Source organism: Mirounga leonina, unplaced genomic scaffold (genome assembly GCF_011800145.1).
Source record: "Mirounga leonina isolate KUSES-001 unplaced genomic scaffold, KU_Mleo_1.0 Mir_95, whole genome shotgun sequence".
Classification (NCBI taxonomy): domain Eukaryota; kingdom Metazoa; phylum Chordata; class Mammalia; order Carnivora; family Phocidae; genus Mirounga; species Mirounga leonina.
In genome coordinates this window covers 24,307,704-24,323,687 of record NW_023270865.1, presented here as the reverse complement: position 1 = coordinate 24,323,687, position 15,984 = coordinate 24,307,704, and the positions used below count along the sequence as shown (strand labels likewise).

The 15,984-nt window shown below is 42.7% G+C and overlaps 1 protein-coding gene across 7 annotated transcripts in view; it reads left to right on the top strand.

Annotated features, from left to right (window-relative positions):
* The window catches only part of DROSHA (drosha ribonuclease III), a 120,310-nt gene that overhangs the window by 16,852 nt on the left and 87,474 nt on the right, over positions 1-15,984 (top strand). For all 7 annotated transcript variants that reach the window (XM_034998885.1, XM_034998879.1, XM_034998880.1 and 4 more), the window contains 5 exons: positions 546-687; positions 2,493-2,647; positions 5,877-5,957; positions 12,171-12,257; positions 14,958-15,044. In XM_034998885.1, the coding sequence (XP_034854776.1) occupies positions 546-687; positions 2,493-2,647; positions 5,877-5,957; positions 12,171-12,257; positions 14,958-15,044 (552 nt within the window). The remainder of the gene's footprint in view (positions 1-545; positions 688-2,492; positions 2,648-5,876; positions 5,958-12,170; positions 12,258-14,957; positions 15,045-15,984) is intronic.

Genomic DNA, 15,984 nt, shown 5'->3' with positions numbered 1-15,984 from the left:
GGTCTACGACATGATTCAACCAACATGTCTCCCTTATGCTATGCTCACAAGTGTAGCTACTACCACCTGTCACCATGCAGTGGTATCACAGTGTCATTGACTATATTCCCTATGCTGTGCCTTTTATTTCTGTGCTTTCTTCATTCCATAGGATATTGATTTTTAATCATTGGGTTAATGTGGAAGATAAGACTGAGTGATTTTTAGTAGCAGGGAAGTGTATGTTCCCTAGGAGAGTGTCAGCTATCATGAATTCCTATGGGGGGGGTCATGATTTATTTTGTCATATCAAAAGGGCATAGACAAACAGTTCTTATGTTTCTCAGTGTTGGCAAAGTGCATTTTCCTGAGGATTGTGTTAGCCATAAATGTCGTATGTGATTCAGAACACCGTTGCCAGCATTGGAAATCTTGTTTTTAAATGTTTGTTAAATTGAAGGAGATGGCACCTTGCTGTTACAAATCCTTGATTATTTGTGAGGTCGTCTGTCTCTTTGGTATGGCTTTTAATGTAGTTCTTCATATTGATCCTTTCTTTTTCAAAGGGAGATTCTACTGTTGTTGGAACAAGTAGGCTGCGTGACTTATATGACAAATTTGAGGAAGAGCTGGGGAGTAGGCAAGAAAAGGCCAAAGCTGCTAGACCTCCATGGGAGCCTCCCAAGACGAAGCTAGATGAAGATTTGGGTGAGTCAGAAGTTACTAGACCAAGACCCTGTGCTCCTGTCATTGCTTAAACCTCAACTTTGGGGATGTGTTCTTGAGAGTCCCACATTGAAATTTCCTCTCTTTCGTTTTATTTTCCTTAATTATGGTCAGCAAAATACGTAGCAATGGAACTTTCTCTTTTTCGATCTTACTTTTCCTTAGTTACATTCAGCAGAATCCATAAGAGATCTCATTTGCAGGGCATGTTAGCAGTTGTGTCCCTTGTAGAACTGTCCAGTCTGAGAATCAGAAGGGACCATAGTCCAGCCTCTCTGCCACAAGCAGGAGCGTGTTAAACCTAACCCTGTGCCTTGTGCCTCTCATGGGCAGGCATTCCCCCTGGCCTTCTCCACTGCCAGGGCACTCCTGCTTTGATGAGGAAACGCCAGCGCTAAGCCAGCTCTGATTGAAGGTTTCTCTCAACTCACACGGATACTTTCCATAACTTTCTCATATGGTGGTCTATTTTTTCATGTGTATTCTGAGGTTCCAAGTAGATGCTAGGATCTTTGAGGATACAAACTGCTTTTTACCACTTTGCGGTCTTAGCCCCTAACAGAAAGCCGTTCACAGATGAGGCCTTCACTGTGCCTTTCCCGTGTTCTCTGGCTCTCATCTGCCCACCTTCAGTATGTTTCCCAGCTGAGAGGCAGTGTCCATGGTGGGCAAAAGCACTGATGGAACCAGCTGGCCTGGGTTCAAATCCCTGCTCTACCACTTGGTGTGTGACCTTGGACAAGTGATTTAATCTTTCTGTGCCTTTTCTCATCTGTAAAAGAAGGAAGACAATAGCATTTATCTTACGCAGTACATTCAAAAATCCAACTATGTAAGGGTTGAGTTTTATTACTGTGCTATACTATGTTAATTTCTTGTAGGATTAACCTAAGTTCTAGGTCTGTTTTTTAAAATTGTGGTAAAGTACACGTAACATATAAATGTACCATTTAACCATTTTTTAAGTATACAGTTCAGTAGTGTTGAGACCATTTACATTGTTATTTAGTCTCCGGAACTCTCTTGATTTTGCTCAACTGAAACTCTGTACCCATTAAACAACTCCCCAATCCCTCTTCCCACTAGCCTCTGGCAACCACCATTCTTTCTCTTTCTATGAATTTGAGCTCTCTAATACCTCCTAGAAGTAGAATCACACAGTATTTGTCTTTTTGTGACTGGCTTACATCACTTAGCAAAATTCTCAGTTTTTATCTAGTCACTTCCAAGGACTAAAATCTTCTTTTGCTACTATGGAGAGAAAAAAATCTAAAATCTTCAGTCTGGAAATCAGAGGCTTCAGTCTGGCATTCATGACACCCGAACCCCTTACCTCCTGGTATTCTTTTATGGGGCCTTTGCCCTAGCCAGACTGCCTGTGCTCTTCCCTCCATGCTTTGGTCTGAGGGCTCCCTTTGCATTCCTTTCCTCTCAGCCCCTCATCAGCCTAGCTCTGCCCCATCCGTTTGTCTGGATCACATGCACCGCTTCCAGGAGATCTCAGGGACCCTCTGGGTCAGGGTGGACTCACTCTTTTTTGAATTACTGCACCTTCTTAAACGTGAGACTCCACACTGTTACTGTAACATTGTTCATTAGGTCTTTCTCTAAAACTCTGTTTTCATTGCTTCTGTAACTAGATTGTGACTTAGCACCACGGGCTGTATTATTTTCATGGTATTGCCTAGCAGAGTGCTTGGTGTGGAGTAGGCACCCAAATGTTTGCTGAAAGAATAAACAATTGGGAATTTCTTCGTCTTCTCTGTTTTCCCCCTGACCTCTATTAGAGAGTTCCAGTGAATCCGAATGTGAGTCTGATGAGGACAGCACCTGTTCGAGCAGCTCAGACTCTGAAGTTTTTGATGTCATTGCAGAAATCAAACGTAAAAAGGCCCACCCTGACCGGCTGCATGATGAACTTTGGTACAATGACCCAGGCCAGGTGCGCATGTTTTTATGTTGTGTTCTTGCTATGAAGGTTGCAGACCCATACATCACATTTATGACTCCAGGCTCAGAAGATGCATGTTGGCTGGTATGAAAACTGAATTTTACTCGCAGCGTTGTGTGTCATTCCTTGGAGCTTATTTCTCTTCAGCTTCAGAGTTCAGCACCAAAGCATAAGCAGCAGCGCCACTGTCTCCTGAATCATGTTTGACGATGTTTGTAAATTCTGTGTTAGGGAGCAGGGTAATGGTGCTGCCTCATTAAACTTGCAGTAAACGGAAGGAGACAAATGGCAGGCTGAGGGAGAGAGCACTTGTAGGTCTTTTTAAAAGCAATTCATCTGGAAGGTATCTTGCAGCGATATAGTAAACAATGTCTTAAGTCCTGTAAGACTTCATATTTCTTAGTTGGTAATAGTCACAATTTCTTGTAAGTTCTGTTCCTTGTTAAGCATTTTTGAGCTAATGATGTCATAACTGGACATAATCATTTTTATTTTTATTACTATTTTATTATGAAGTGACACTTAATACCAAATAGTATGTTTATAAAAGATTTGTATTTTATAAATATACAATACATATAAAAATAGTATCTTTAATTTACACAGTTATTAAGCATAATAAAACATATACCTATCAAAAGATAATGTAAAATGCAGACTATAAATAAATGCATACCATTCTATATTAATTTGAATGCTCTTCTGGTTCTTGGTAGATGACAGCTATCTGAATGGTTTCTTTCTTTAGAATTAATATAGGCGGAATGCCTGACAGAAATGTATTTTGTGGTACTTTTTGCTCTCTTGGAATTGAGCAGAAATGTTTGTTTATTTATTTATTTATTTATTTATTTATTTATTTATTTATTTATTTATTTATTTATTTTTAATAGATTTTATTTATTTATTTGACAGAGAGAGACACAGCGAGAGAGGGAACACAAGCAGGGGGAGTGGGAGAGGGAGAAGCAGGCCTCCCGCAGAGTGGGGAGCCTGATGCGGGGCTCGATCCCAGGAGTCTGGGATCATGATCTGAGCCGAAGGCAGATGCTTAACGACTGAGCCACCCAGGTGCCCCGAGCAGAAATGTTTAAAAATGTGAAGCATTTTGAAACTTACTTTATGTTATTAACTGTGCATATGATCTCTTTAAACAGCTTTAGTGAGTTATAATTCACATACTATGCAATTTACACACTTAAGGTGTACAATTCAATTTTTTTTTTTTAGTGTAGTCACAAGATTTAACAACCATCATCACAATTTAATTTTAGAGCATTTTTGTTTCCCTAAAAGAAGTCCTGTGTCCATTAATTGTTGCACCCTTTTCCCCATATGTGGTCTTAACACTCTGTTGTTATATCAAGAAGCCTATTCCTTGGTTTCTATGCGTTCTTTCTCTTCCTTCCTTCCTTCCTTCCTCCCTCCCTCCCTCCCTCCCTCCCTCCCTTCCTTCCTTCCTTTCTTTCTTTCTTTTCTTTTCCTATTAGAGAGAGAGAGAGAATGAGCTGGGAGAGGGGCAGAGGGAGAAGTGGGCTCCCCGCTGAGCAGGGAATCCACTGTGGGGCTTGATCCCAGCACCCTGGCATCATGACGTGAGCTGAAGGCAGATGCTTAACCGACTGAGCCACCCAGGCACCCTTGTACGTTCTTATTTTTATTAGAGATTTACAAAGGCCTTCTTTGTAGTCTCACCCTTCTGTTTTCTATGTTTGGTTTGTGTCCTCTGTACAGTTGAGCCTTGTAAAGGGCCGATCTGCCCTGGGGCCAAGACCCTGGTAAAAGGCAGGAATGTAGGATGTCTGTGTGCTTCTCTGGAAATCAATGAGCATGAAGTGATTTCTCCACTGACTAGCATTAGGAGTGGTGTTGTGACTTTTGAGTGAAGCCCATCACAACTCGGTTTACCAACTGTTACTTTGGATAATATCTTAATATGATTTTTTTAGGTAGCGATGTTATTCCTCTACTATGCTACCTGAGGCTTTAGATTTCCCAAAAGGATAAAGAAAGTTATCATTTTTCACTTTAATATTTCTTTTTGAAGTTTTGAGACATTTTCATTGGATGCGAGTTACAAATCCCTAGTACTTTAAGGAAACGTGTGTGTTACATGTTATGTGTCCTATACCTACACATATATTTTTTTAATAAATACAAAGAAAGTGAGAAACGGAACTCTGCTTCTCCATTCTCCGAATTGATGCTCTGGTCTCTGTTTTGATTCAGTATTACCATTTGTGTTGAATAAACTCATGAAACTGGCTTTTAAGGCCCTTTATGATTTTGACCTCAGTTCTGCGTCTTTGGTCTTCTTGCTCGCATAAATGATCCACTCTGTTTCGATGGGTCTCATGTCCCTGGAGCATAACGTAGGCTTTCTTCCTTCCCTTTTTTTCCTCATGTAGAATAGCCATCTTCTTTTCCTGTCCTGTTCTACCCTTCACATTTCGTTTCTTTAAAGCCAGTGGTATGGTATCGCCACATGGACTCTTACCCTTTTTCTTTAAATTACTGAGTATATCATATGTATGTTATTTCTCCTGTCTAGAGTAAATATTTCTTGAATACATGGACCCCGAGTTATTTGTCACCCTCCTTCCCCCCTAATGTTTAGCAGTCATCTTTCTATCCAAGAGGCATTCAGGAATTATTCACTCATTTTATCATGTGGGTAGAGTTCATGGCAGTAAAATGAATTCAGGTGAAAAAGCAGACATTGACTCACCTGATAAGCATTGAGTTTCTCTGCTTCTAGTAGCATTTTTTTTCCCCTCTGCTTTAGATACCTTTAGGTTTTTCTTTTGGAAACATTCAATCTGCAGGTCACCTTCAAAACATTCTCTGTGTTCCTTCAGGATATAAAATGTGCTTTTCTTTTATGAAAGAGTCATATTTCCTGAAATAAGAAATGCGAGAAACACACTGAAATAGTGGTAGGAGAAGACAGGGGCAAACAATGCCCTGACATTGATATTTTCTGCTTGGCTGCACAAATAACTTGGGAATCTAGCGTTGTCCTATGGTTTCCCTTTATCAGACAATATAGACAGTCTGCAGCTTTATTGGTTTTGGAACATCCGTTTAATCTTCTAACTGTGACGGCCTCTTCAGAGCTCCCGTACTCATGACATTAAAACCCACAGAGTTTTCGAGGCCTCATTGTGCATGGTGTGGATCTTCCCCTGAATAAAAAAGAATTACATTCTGTTTCTGACAGATGAATGATGGGCCACTCTGCAAATGCAGCGCCAAAGCAAGACGCACAGGAATCAGGCACAGCATTTATCCCGGAGAAGAGGTAACTCATTCGGGTTATTATATTTGTAAGTGCTGAGGAGCCAGAAGTAGACAGATGCTGTTGCTGTTCTTTTCCCATAAATGAAATAATACCATGGAAATAGTCTTTTTATCTTCCCTAAAAGTCTCCGTTACTGATAATTGGAGAAGAAAAGTACTTGGGTTTTGGGGGATGGAGTGGGAAGTGTTACAAAGGAAACTTTAAAAAGTTTTGGAAGATTCATTGTATAAAACAGGCAAGGTGTATTTGAGGGGTTTTTGCTGTTGTTATTTTAAATGTCTTAAAACTGCACACATGGTAATTTTTTCATGCTTTTATTGTAAATGGTTATGAATGGCCTTGGAAAAATGATCTTACTAAGCTGCTGTAAGGCACATGTTCTCTTTCCCTAGGGGTATATAGGTATATAAGGGTATGCTGTTGTCTTTGTTAGTCTGTGGTCCCCACTAAATTGTGAGTGGCGCATGGACTATTTGACCCGTGTACCCCATCCCCTGGTTCATCAAGGACACTCCAAATATGTTTGACTGAATGACTTGAATACTTTATATCATAGTTGTATATAACTGCTCCTTTTCAATGATTTTCCTTCATTTTCCCCTTGCCATCTTTTATTTTTATGTTATTAATCCCAGATTATCACTTAATGATCCAGCACATTATGTTTAAACATAGTATGTGTAAATCCTTAATTTTTCTGTAAGACTTGTTTGAGACCATAACAATGGGAATAAAGACTCTGTGGCAGTGATGGATATTTTTAACTACTTCCTTGCTTTTACCTCATTTGTCTTTGAGTGTAGTGTAGCAAGGAACTGTGCGAGAGGATCTGTACCTTGAACGTCCACACCTGTGCCTCAGGTGGGGCTCTCTGAAAGCAGGTGCTGCAGTAGAGTTTGTGGTACGAGATGTTTCATAGGATTAGACAAGAAGAGAGTGGAGGCAGGATTGAGCGGAGGGAGAAGTCCCCCTGTGGTGGGTCTCATAAAGCTGGAGTTATTGGGATTGTCGTGCATCAGGCTGGCATAGCCTTCACACCCTCTTTGCTCTCTGTCCCCAGAGCGGGCTGCCCTGGGAAGGGCATCATCTTGGGGAAGGGGGCTCTGTAGCAGAGGCTGACCCTGAAGGAGCCGGTGGCTGTGGGCTGTCTTGCTCTCTCCACAGCTGGGCAGCAGGCCCTTCCTTGAAGGAAGATCTGGGTGGATGGCTGTGCTGGCTGAGGACTGGTGGGAGGCAAGCCCATCCTCAGAGTACATGTTTATTCCTGTGAGCAAACTTCTGGCCCTTTCAAGATGGGTGGGCCTCTGTAGCCAACTACCTGCTAAGTGGCAGGTTTGTCTCCTGGTTGATCTCCGCAAGGAATGGAGCCATTTTGGGGGCCATCACTGGTCACTGTAGATGGCCTGTGGGAGGTTCGGCTTTGGCAGGTGGCGTAGCCAGCTTAGCCTTGGTAAGTCAGGTCCCGGCTGTTGGGCTCTTGCGAAGCAGCCTGAGCTGCTGTGGCCACGTCATTCATGTGCCCAGACTGTCAGCTCCGGGTGGGTAGCTGATGACTGAGGCTGGCTGACCCCATCTGGCTGAGGCGTTTTGTCGTTGAGGTGGTTTAGTACCTCTTCCGTGGAGGGTGTGCTGTGTGTTCTCCACCCACGTGTGATACAGAGATTGTCGCATTCACCCCCACTTGTTCACCCACACGTCTACTCCAAGACCTTTTTTTTTTAATTTTTAAAGAATGTTTAAGTAATCTCTATACCCACCGTGGGGCTCAAACTCACAGCCCCGCGATCAAGACTCACATGCTCCACCAACTGAGCCAGCCAGGCGCCCCCACCCCAAGATGTTCTTATCCCTGGTCTTCCAATCTTTTTCCTTCTAGGCCTCTGACCAGCTGGCATAGCCTCTTGCTTCTGCCATGAGTCCATCTATATTCTAACCTCAGGCTGCTTCTCTTTCCACACAAAGTGGATAACCAGGTACATTGCCTGAAACTGCTCACTGGAAAGACTTGCCCTCGTCGCTGTCTTTCAGATTCCTCCCTGAATGCGGCTGCAGCACAGTCTGTCGTGGGCGTGCTCCCCCAGCCCTGACTGACTCGTTTGCAAAGCAAGCTTGGGCGCGTTCCTCTGCTTCCACCCTTCCGTCCTTGGTCATCAGCCGAGGGCGGGTGCCGGGCGCCAGGGGTGGGCCACCCGCTCCTGCAGCTTTTTTGTGCCTCCTCCTGCGCCTGTGCGCCTGGCTCTGGGTGTGCAGCCTCCATCTTATGATGGATTGTCACTGGTCCCCTCCAGACTTCTGCCTGTGCGGGACGGCAGAACCCAGCTTGGGATGGGCAGTTCAGCCACATGCCTCTTTCTTTCCCCTGGGCATGCCTTCCGTGTCGCCCAGGGCCCAGTCGCACACTGGTGGTGTTTCAGAGGCATATAATTCTTCACGGTAGGCAGCATGGCTTTGCCCCAGAGCACCAGATACCAGCATTGTGCTTCTCCCAGTGGCCACAGACCCCCCCTCAGCATTTTTCCCACAGGTGACGTAGGATTTGCTGCATTACGTGGCCTCGACAGCCAGGCTCCTCGCACCACAGCTTGGAAGCACTGGCGCCTTTCTCATGGGGCCACACTCAGAGCTGGCAGCCTTCTGCACCTCTCTAGGAATGGCCCAGAACAGCACCCCTGGGTGGGGATTATACTGTCTCCCGAAGAGGCCTGCCTGCTGTTGCGCTTGCGTCTTCACTGTAAGAGGTGGAAGATGCAGTGATTTGTCTCTTATTGTGGACTGATGTCTTGGCACTCAGATCCCTGGCTCTTAAAAATGGTGTGGCTGTGGTAGGCCCCTGAATCTTCGCAAGGTGTTTCTCTCACCCTCCGGAGCATGCGGGCTTTGCCGAGGCTTTTAGTTTGATAAACATCATGTCACAGATGCAGTGGAGCATGATAATGTTCTGCAGTATGTCCAGAAGGTCGAGAGCTCCTTGGACTGTTGGGACAGTGTGTGGGAGGGTTAACACAGCCTGGCAGCAGAACTGTAAATGTTGTCTTTTCTCTGTGAATGAACACAGAATGTGAACCATTTCTTATCCTCATTCTGATTGGGATGGAAAAGAACACATTCAGCAAATCGGTTGCTGTCCACTTTGAACCCGAGGTCATATTAATCTGCCCTGAACTGTAGCATCTGGCGCAGCTGGGGCAGTCAAAGCTACTCCTTGGTTGAGCTTGTGGTAGTCTGTAGTTATCCTGCAGGATCCATTTGTTTTTTTGTTTTTTTCCCACCCCCGGAAGCCAGATTGGTGAATTAAAGATACGATAAAGACTGTCACCCCTGTGTCTTTTGGATCCTTAAGGATGGCACTAACCTACACCATCCTCCCAGAGAGATCCTGGTTTTGATGCCTGTGTTGGGGATGATGGTAATTTTGGGGGCTTCTGCTTGACCTTTTCCAGCATGATGGCTCTTACTCCACAGAACAAGGACCCAGTGTGGGACGGTGCCATCTGCCAATTTTGTCAATTCCAATGAAACATTTCGAGGACCAGGGGAAATGCCCACTGGGCAGATCTGTGGACTCAGGGGACCTGGACCTGCGGTAAACCAGACCTTGACTGAGATTCCTTTTTTTTTTTTTTTTTTACCTTGGCTTCGTATCACCCACTCTAATGTGTACTGAGGTGATGTATCCAGTCCCCTCTGAGTATCAGTGTTGATTCAGATGCTATGTCCAATACTCCTTGAACATTCTTGGTTCCCCTTTCCCCAGTGTACAGTTTTTTGGGTAAATGGCCATAGGCCCCTTTGGGGAAGGACAGGGTTGTCATGACCATATTTGCTTGCAGTGGTGTTGTAGGGCCCTTCCTACTATAGGTCTGGAACTGGGAAAGGGATCATGACTGTTCATTGGAGCGACCTACCTCCAGCCCCTTGGTTAACCATTCTTGATTTCTTCTGTTGGTACAAACCAAGTATTACTATTGTCAGCTACTCAGTTATTTTATCTAAGGATACTGTGTTCTATGAACTACTTCCATGACTTTTTGTGGGCTAGACCCCTTTAGTTGCCACTTTGATCTTGCTGGTTATGATGATACTGTGAGACCTGGCTTCTAACAATTAGCCCCACCATCTTGCCTCCCTTGTTTCAGAGTCCTGTCATCCCCATGCTGTGAGCAAGCTCTGCTCTGTGACCACCTCTCTTACAGTCAGCCCTGGCCTGCAGAGGAGGCCACTACTGATCTTCCTAGTGAGGCTGGTGTCCCTTCCCCAGCACATTCCTTTTGGCCCCTAGTAGATGGCCTTTGGCATGTCCTCTGGGGCTCCCCATGAAATAAGATAATCTGGTGTATTTTTCAGTCACAGATATTATATCCATTCTAACGTGCCTACTTCCTGACTCTTTGAATTACTTCCTTTTCTGTCATGGCAGTTTTGGTATTTTAACCACACTCATCGTGGGCCATTGCTTTTTCATGCTTTTAGGAGACATCCTAGTAGGGAATTCCTGGCATCTGGTGTCCCTGAATCCTGAATGCTCGCAAGTCAGTAAACCCTTCCCTAACCACTTTTGTGTTCTGGCCCTTTTGGTCAAGCCCTCTCAGCATCCAGTCTTGTGCAGACTCCTGCTGCTGGCACATGCTGGCTAGTTCTTGCAGTTCCTTTGGGATATAATCTCTCCTCGAAGCACCTCCCCAGCTGGGTTATGCTGTGAAGTGACCCTAACTATAGGTCTCTTGGCCAGGAGGGGAGACTGATTGGGGGGAGGCAGCGTTGCCTTGCAGGGTCTTCCATTGCCTTCGGACACAGGTAAGTGATTGCTCTTAATAGACAGGGTTGGGCCACCTCGGAGGAGATGGAAGGTTTCGAGGGGTCTGGGGGGTTAAAACCTGTATGTCCTCATCTCAGGTTTCCAAGTCTCGTCCCTTGGCATAACAGATCTACCCTGGTTGGCCGTTAATTGTCTCTAAGGCCCACCCATCTCTGCCCCTGGGTTTGGTCTTGGCAATGCAGGGGACAGCTTCCCTGTGTGCCTCCAACAGTCTGACTGGCTTTCAGTTGCCTCCCCTTCCCCCCCCCATTACATTTCTGTGGAGCAGGGGTTCTCCAGGTATCAGCTTCACCTGGGAACTCCTTAGGAGCCAGGTTCTCAGCATGCCTCATCTGCTGAATCAGAAACCCTGGGGGTGGGGAGCAAGCAATCCAAGATATTTAGCAAGCCATCCAGTGACTTCAAGGCACACTTTGAGAGACATGGTAGAGCACACAGTTTGAGAGACATGGTAGAGCATCAGTGGTGCTTAGCAATAGCCATCTATCCCGTTATCCTGATAGCATGCATTCTCTCATAGTCTTAAATACCTGGTACACTGCACCTGCTTCCACTGGTATACCCTCCCAATTCACCATCTTTGAAAGTTTTCAGTTGGTCTGCCATCTGGTGCCAGGGACTCTAGCTACCACCATGATGGGGTCCTCATTGCCAGTGGGTGGTAAGTGATTTCAGCTCCAGAATCCTATCTTACCTCCAGCTTTCTTGGATCATTCCTGGAGCTACACACTGGATTCTCCGGAAGCATATGCTAAGATGAAGTTTGGGTGCCTGATGTTTCTTAGGGAACTTCACCTGTGAGAGGAGAAATGTGTAAGCAGGATTGGACAGAGGGATCAGTTGAACTATGAGTCAGCCCCGGTGATCCAAGGAAGGAGAGCAAAAAAATCATATCAGTTTCTGTTTTCCTTTTCTCATCTTGAACTCCATGCATATTCTATCTGCCACCTCTCATGTGTCCTTCATTTCTGGTCCCTTCTATTTTTACTGAGCACATTTAATGATCCTTTCAACTGTTTTTTCCCCCCTATCAAAACCTGCTATTACTTTTGAGATCCCCCCCCCCCTTTTTTTAGCATACTGGGAGTTTAGCCAAAGGTCAAGTATTGTGTTATGTTACAATAAAAGGAAGATAGTCCTAGAAATTAAGATCTAGAAAGATCTTCATGTTGTCTGAACCCCTTGTATTGCATGCACATGAGGAGATTGGTTGAATCCTGGTGACCAGCCTGTTCTTTTTTATTCATGTAGTTAATGGTACTGTTCTTCCTACCAACCTGTGAAGGAACACATGTAAAAACTCTTTTGTCAGATGCGGATCTAGAAATACAGTCTGTTTTTAAATAAAAATATTTTGCTACTTTACTTTTAAACTCACTTTTGTTTTTCCCCCTTAGGCCATCAAGCCCTGTCGTCCCATGACCAACAATGCTGGCAGACTTTTCCACTATCGAATTACAGTCTCCCCTCCTACAAACTTTTTGGTAAGTTCCTAATAAAGTCAGATTTAATTTCATTTATTTTATTTTGTTTATTTTCAAATGTAAATGGGTTGGATATGTACAAATAGGTTTAAATGTGAATATTCTCAATACTGATTCAGTTTTTAAATTTTCTTTAAAAAAATTTTTATGTTGATAAAACTGGCTTTTATCATAATGACTTTTCTGTTGCTTCCTCTCATTATACTACTTTCTGTACCTTTTTTCAGTTATGTTTTCAGTTCCTCATAGTAGCCACATTCATAATAGCCATGACTTTTGGAGCTATTCATTGGAACTGTGGAGTTGGAAGAATGTGTAGAACACTTTCTCATCTCTTAAAAATTAGTTGAATAACTCATATATTATATCTAGTGACCCAATCAAGAAGGTCTATTTATTTATGACAGTAATAATAATACATAATATTTGTTGACTATGGTACCAGGCACCACTCTGAATGTTTCACATGTATTAACTTATTTCTCACAACAAACGGATGAAGGAGAATTATTATCCCCACTATCCAGATGGGGCAGTAATCTCTGTTTTACAGATGAGGTTAAGTAACTTGCTTAAGATCATTCAGGTAGTAAGTGGCAGAGTGGGGATTTAAACCTGGACAGTGTGACTGGGTGTGCATGGCTGTCTGCTATTCCACTGTGCTCTGTTGGCTTCCACAGTGCAAAGTTACTAATTTTATTACCTCTGTCATCAAGAGATTTCAATTTCAAAATTAGGTTATTAGTAATTATATATTTTAACAACTTTATCAAGATGTTCATATACCATAAAATTCACCCACTTAAAGTGTATATTTTATGATATAATTCTCTTCACAGAATTGTGAAACCATCACCACAATCTAATTTTAGAACATTATCATCATCCATCCTCAAAAGAAACCCTGTACTTATTAGCAGTCAGTTCTTTCATATCCCTCAGCCTTCAACAACTAAGATACTTTCTGTCTCTATCATTAGCCTGTTTAGATATTTCATGTGAATGGGATCATAGAAAATGTGATCTTTTTCGCCTGTTTCACTCAGCATAATGTTTTTAAGATTCATCCATGTTGTAACATAATAACTTTATTCCTTTTTTTTTTTTAAAGATTTTATTTGTCAGAGAGAGAGCACAAAGCAGGGGGAGTGGCAGGCAGAGGGAGAGCCAGCCTTCCCCACTAAGCAGGGAGCCCAGTGCAGGACTCGATCCCAGGACCCCGGGATCATGACCTGAGCTGAAGGTAGATGCTTAACTGACTGAGCCACCCAGGCGCCCCAAACTTTATTCCTTTTTATGGACAAATAATATTCCCTTGTGCGGGCATACTATATTTATCCATTTATTGAGTTGATGAACATTTGGGTAGTCTCCACTTTGGGGGCTCTTATGAATAATGCTACTGTGAACGTTTGTGTAGAAGTTTCTGTGTTGATGTATGTCATCATTTCTCTTGGGTATAAACCTAGGCCTGGAGTTGCTGGATCGTGTGGTAACTCTGTGTTTAATATTTTGAGGAACTACCAAACTGTTTTTCAAAGTGGCCGTACCTTATTACTTTGTTTAAATTATTACATTATGTTTAATTTACACCAGCTTTATTTAGAGTTATTCAAATAGAAACTAACAGTAGTATTGGCAAAACAACCAATGTACGTGTGGGTATTCGTTAGCATCCTCCTTTGGTTCCATATATATATATATATATATATATATATATATATATATGGTTTAAAAGAATAATGTTCAATACCTGTGTTAAAAACCGCATTTTTCAGGGCCTGTGGGTGGCTCAGTTGGTTAAGCATCTGCCTTCGGCTCAGGTCATGATCCCGGAGTTCTGGGATCAAGCCCTGAGTCAGGCTCCCTGCTCAGCAGGGAGTCTGCTTCTCCCTTTCCCTCTGCCCCTCCCCCTGCTCATGCTCTCTCTCTGTCTCTCTCTCTCTCCCTCACTCTCTGAAATAAATAAAATCTTTTTAAAAAAGTGTGTTTTAGGTTACCAATCTTGATAATTAGTTCCATATTTAGCATCTAGGATTAAAAATGGTGGTCTATAAGAATAGCATAAGGAAGAGAATTCGTACGCGTGGATTAACTAACATTTGTATATTTTAACTACATATTCAATTTTCAGATAATTAAGATTTTTGACATTATGTGGGAATTGATTTGTTGCCATATGTGGTGGGGTGGCTTCTTGGAGGTCCTCGGAATGGAGCTGGGAGGGGTTGAGCCTCTGGCACCCTGAGGCCTTTCAGGGCCTTCCAGGCTGTTGCTAATCTTGACTCTTGTGATGCTGAGTCTTTTTCCACTTTGAGCTTTGAGTTGACTGTGCTATTATCTTGTTCTTGTTAGGACTTTCGTTAGTTCAGGAATACAGTTCAGAAAGAGTAGATCTGGTAGTATTGTGGGATTAAATAAAACAGTTTCCTAGAGAATGAAGCCATATAGCCTTTTTTCCCTTTATGATACCCATAATAAACATTCTTGATGGTCTCAATATGTAAATATTACTGAAGCCAGAGAATTCCACCTAAAATTAAACTTTTATATAAAGTTCTCCCTGGTTGTTTAGAAGAATGTTCATGGAGCCCATGGAGTCCATCCATTTCTCCTGTTGGTACCTTTGTGTTCTCATGGATTTCTGTACATGCAAATCATGTTCTTAAATTCATGCTTTGTGTTTCTGTTTGCTTTTAGACTGACAGACCAACTGTTATAGAATATGATGATCATGAGTATATCTTTGAAGGATTTTCTATGTTTGCCCATGCCCCCCTGACCAATGTAAGTATGTGCTAATTGGCTGGCTTTCTCCTTTTTCTGAACTCTCTTCCTTCCCTTAATTCTTTATTTCTAAAAGTCAAAGTAAATTTCTTTTCTTCTGACTTGTAAGTAACATTTACTTTGCATCCCTCTGCATGAGTTGCAGGAAGTCTGTGGCGGCGTGTGTCAGGTGGGGGTGTGACATCTGTGCTAATGAGTCACAGGTTTGGTCCACATTAAATGGTGTAAGTAAACATGTGTTAGAATAACATTTTGAGAGTGTGAAAGATGGAAAAAGAAGGATAAACTGTGGAATAAAGTGTCAAAGCTATTTTGGGCTGGGTGTCCTTCAAAAGAAAGTTGGAAAGTTTTAAGAACAGCTATTATCTAGTGTCTAAGCAATAGGAAAAGAGAGAGAGCTGTGTTTGGGACACCTGGAGCCTGCATTAACTTCCTACATTTTTCTGCTTTCGAATCCCAGGACTATGTCTTCTTTAAGAGATTTTGTCTGACATAGAGATCTGTGATATTTTTTACAGGTATTAAGGTTGCTTTGTTTGGTAATTGGTTCAAATGGAAGTTCTGTTATCTATGAGTCAAAATCTTGCTGTCTCAAAGCTAACAGTCTTGGGAATTGTCTTACTTATTCTGTATTATAGTTGGACATAGAGTAGAATTTGTTGGCTGCTCAGACTATAGCAGTATACCCAGTCCAGATGCTGTTAGAGAACTTATGAAATTATAGCTGTGGTGTATCTACATCAAAATACAGTGTTCTTTAATCCTTTCTGAGTTGGTTATTAAGACATTACATCCGCAGTTTAAAAAGTTATTTAAGTGCTGTTTACTCAGAACGTGAAATTCTGTTCCATTGGAGAGTAAAGAATAAAATTTTTGCCTGACCTTGTTCCTTTCTGTCGTTCTTTTTTTCTTTATAAGTAGACATGATTCTATAGTAGTG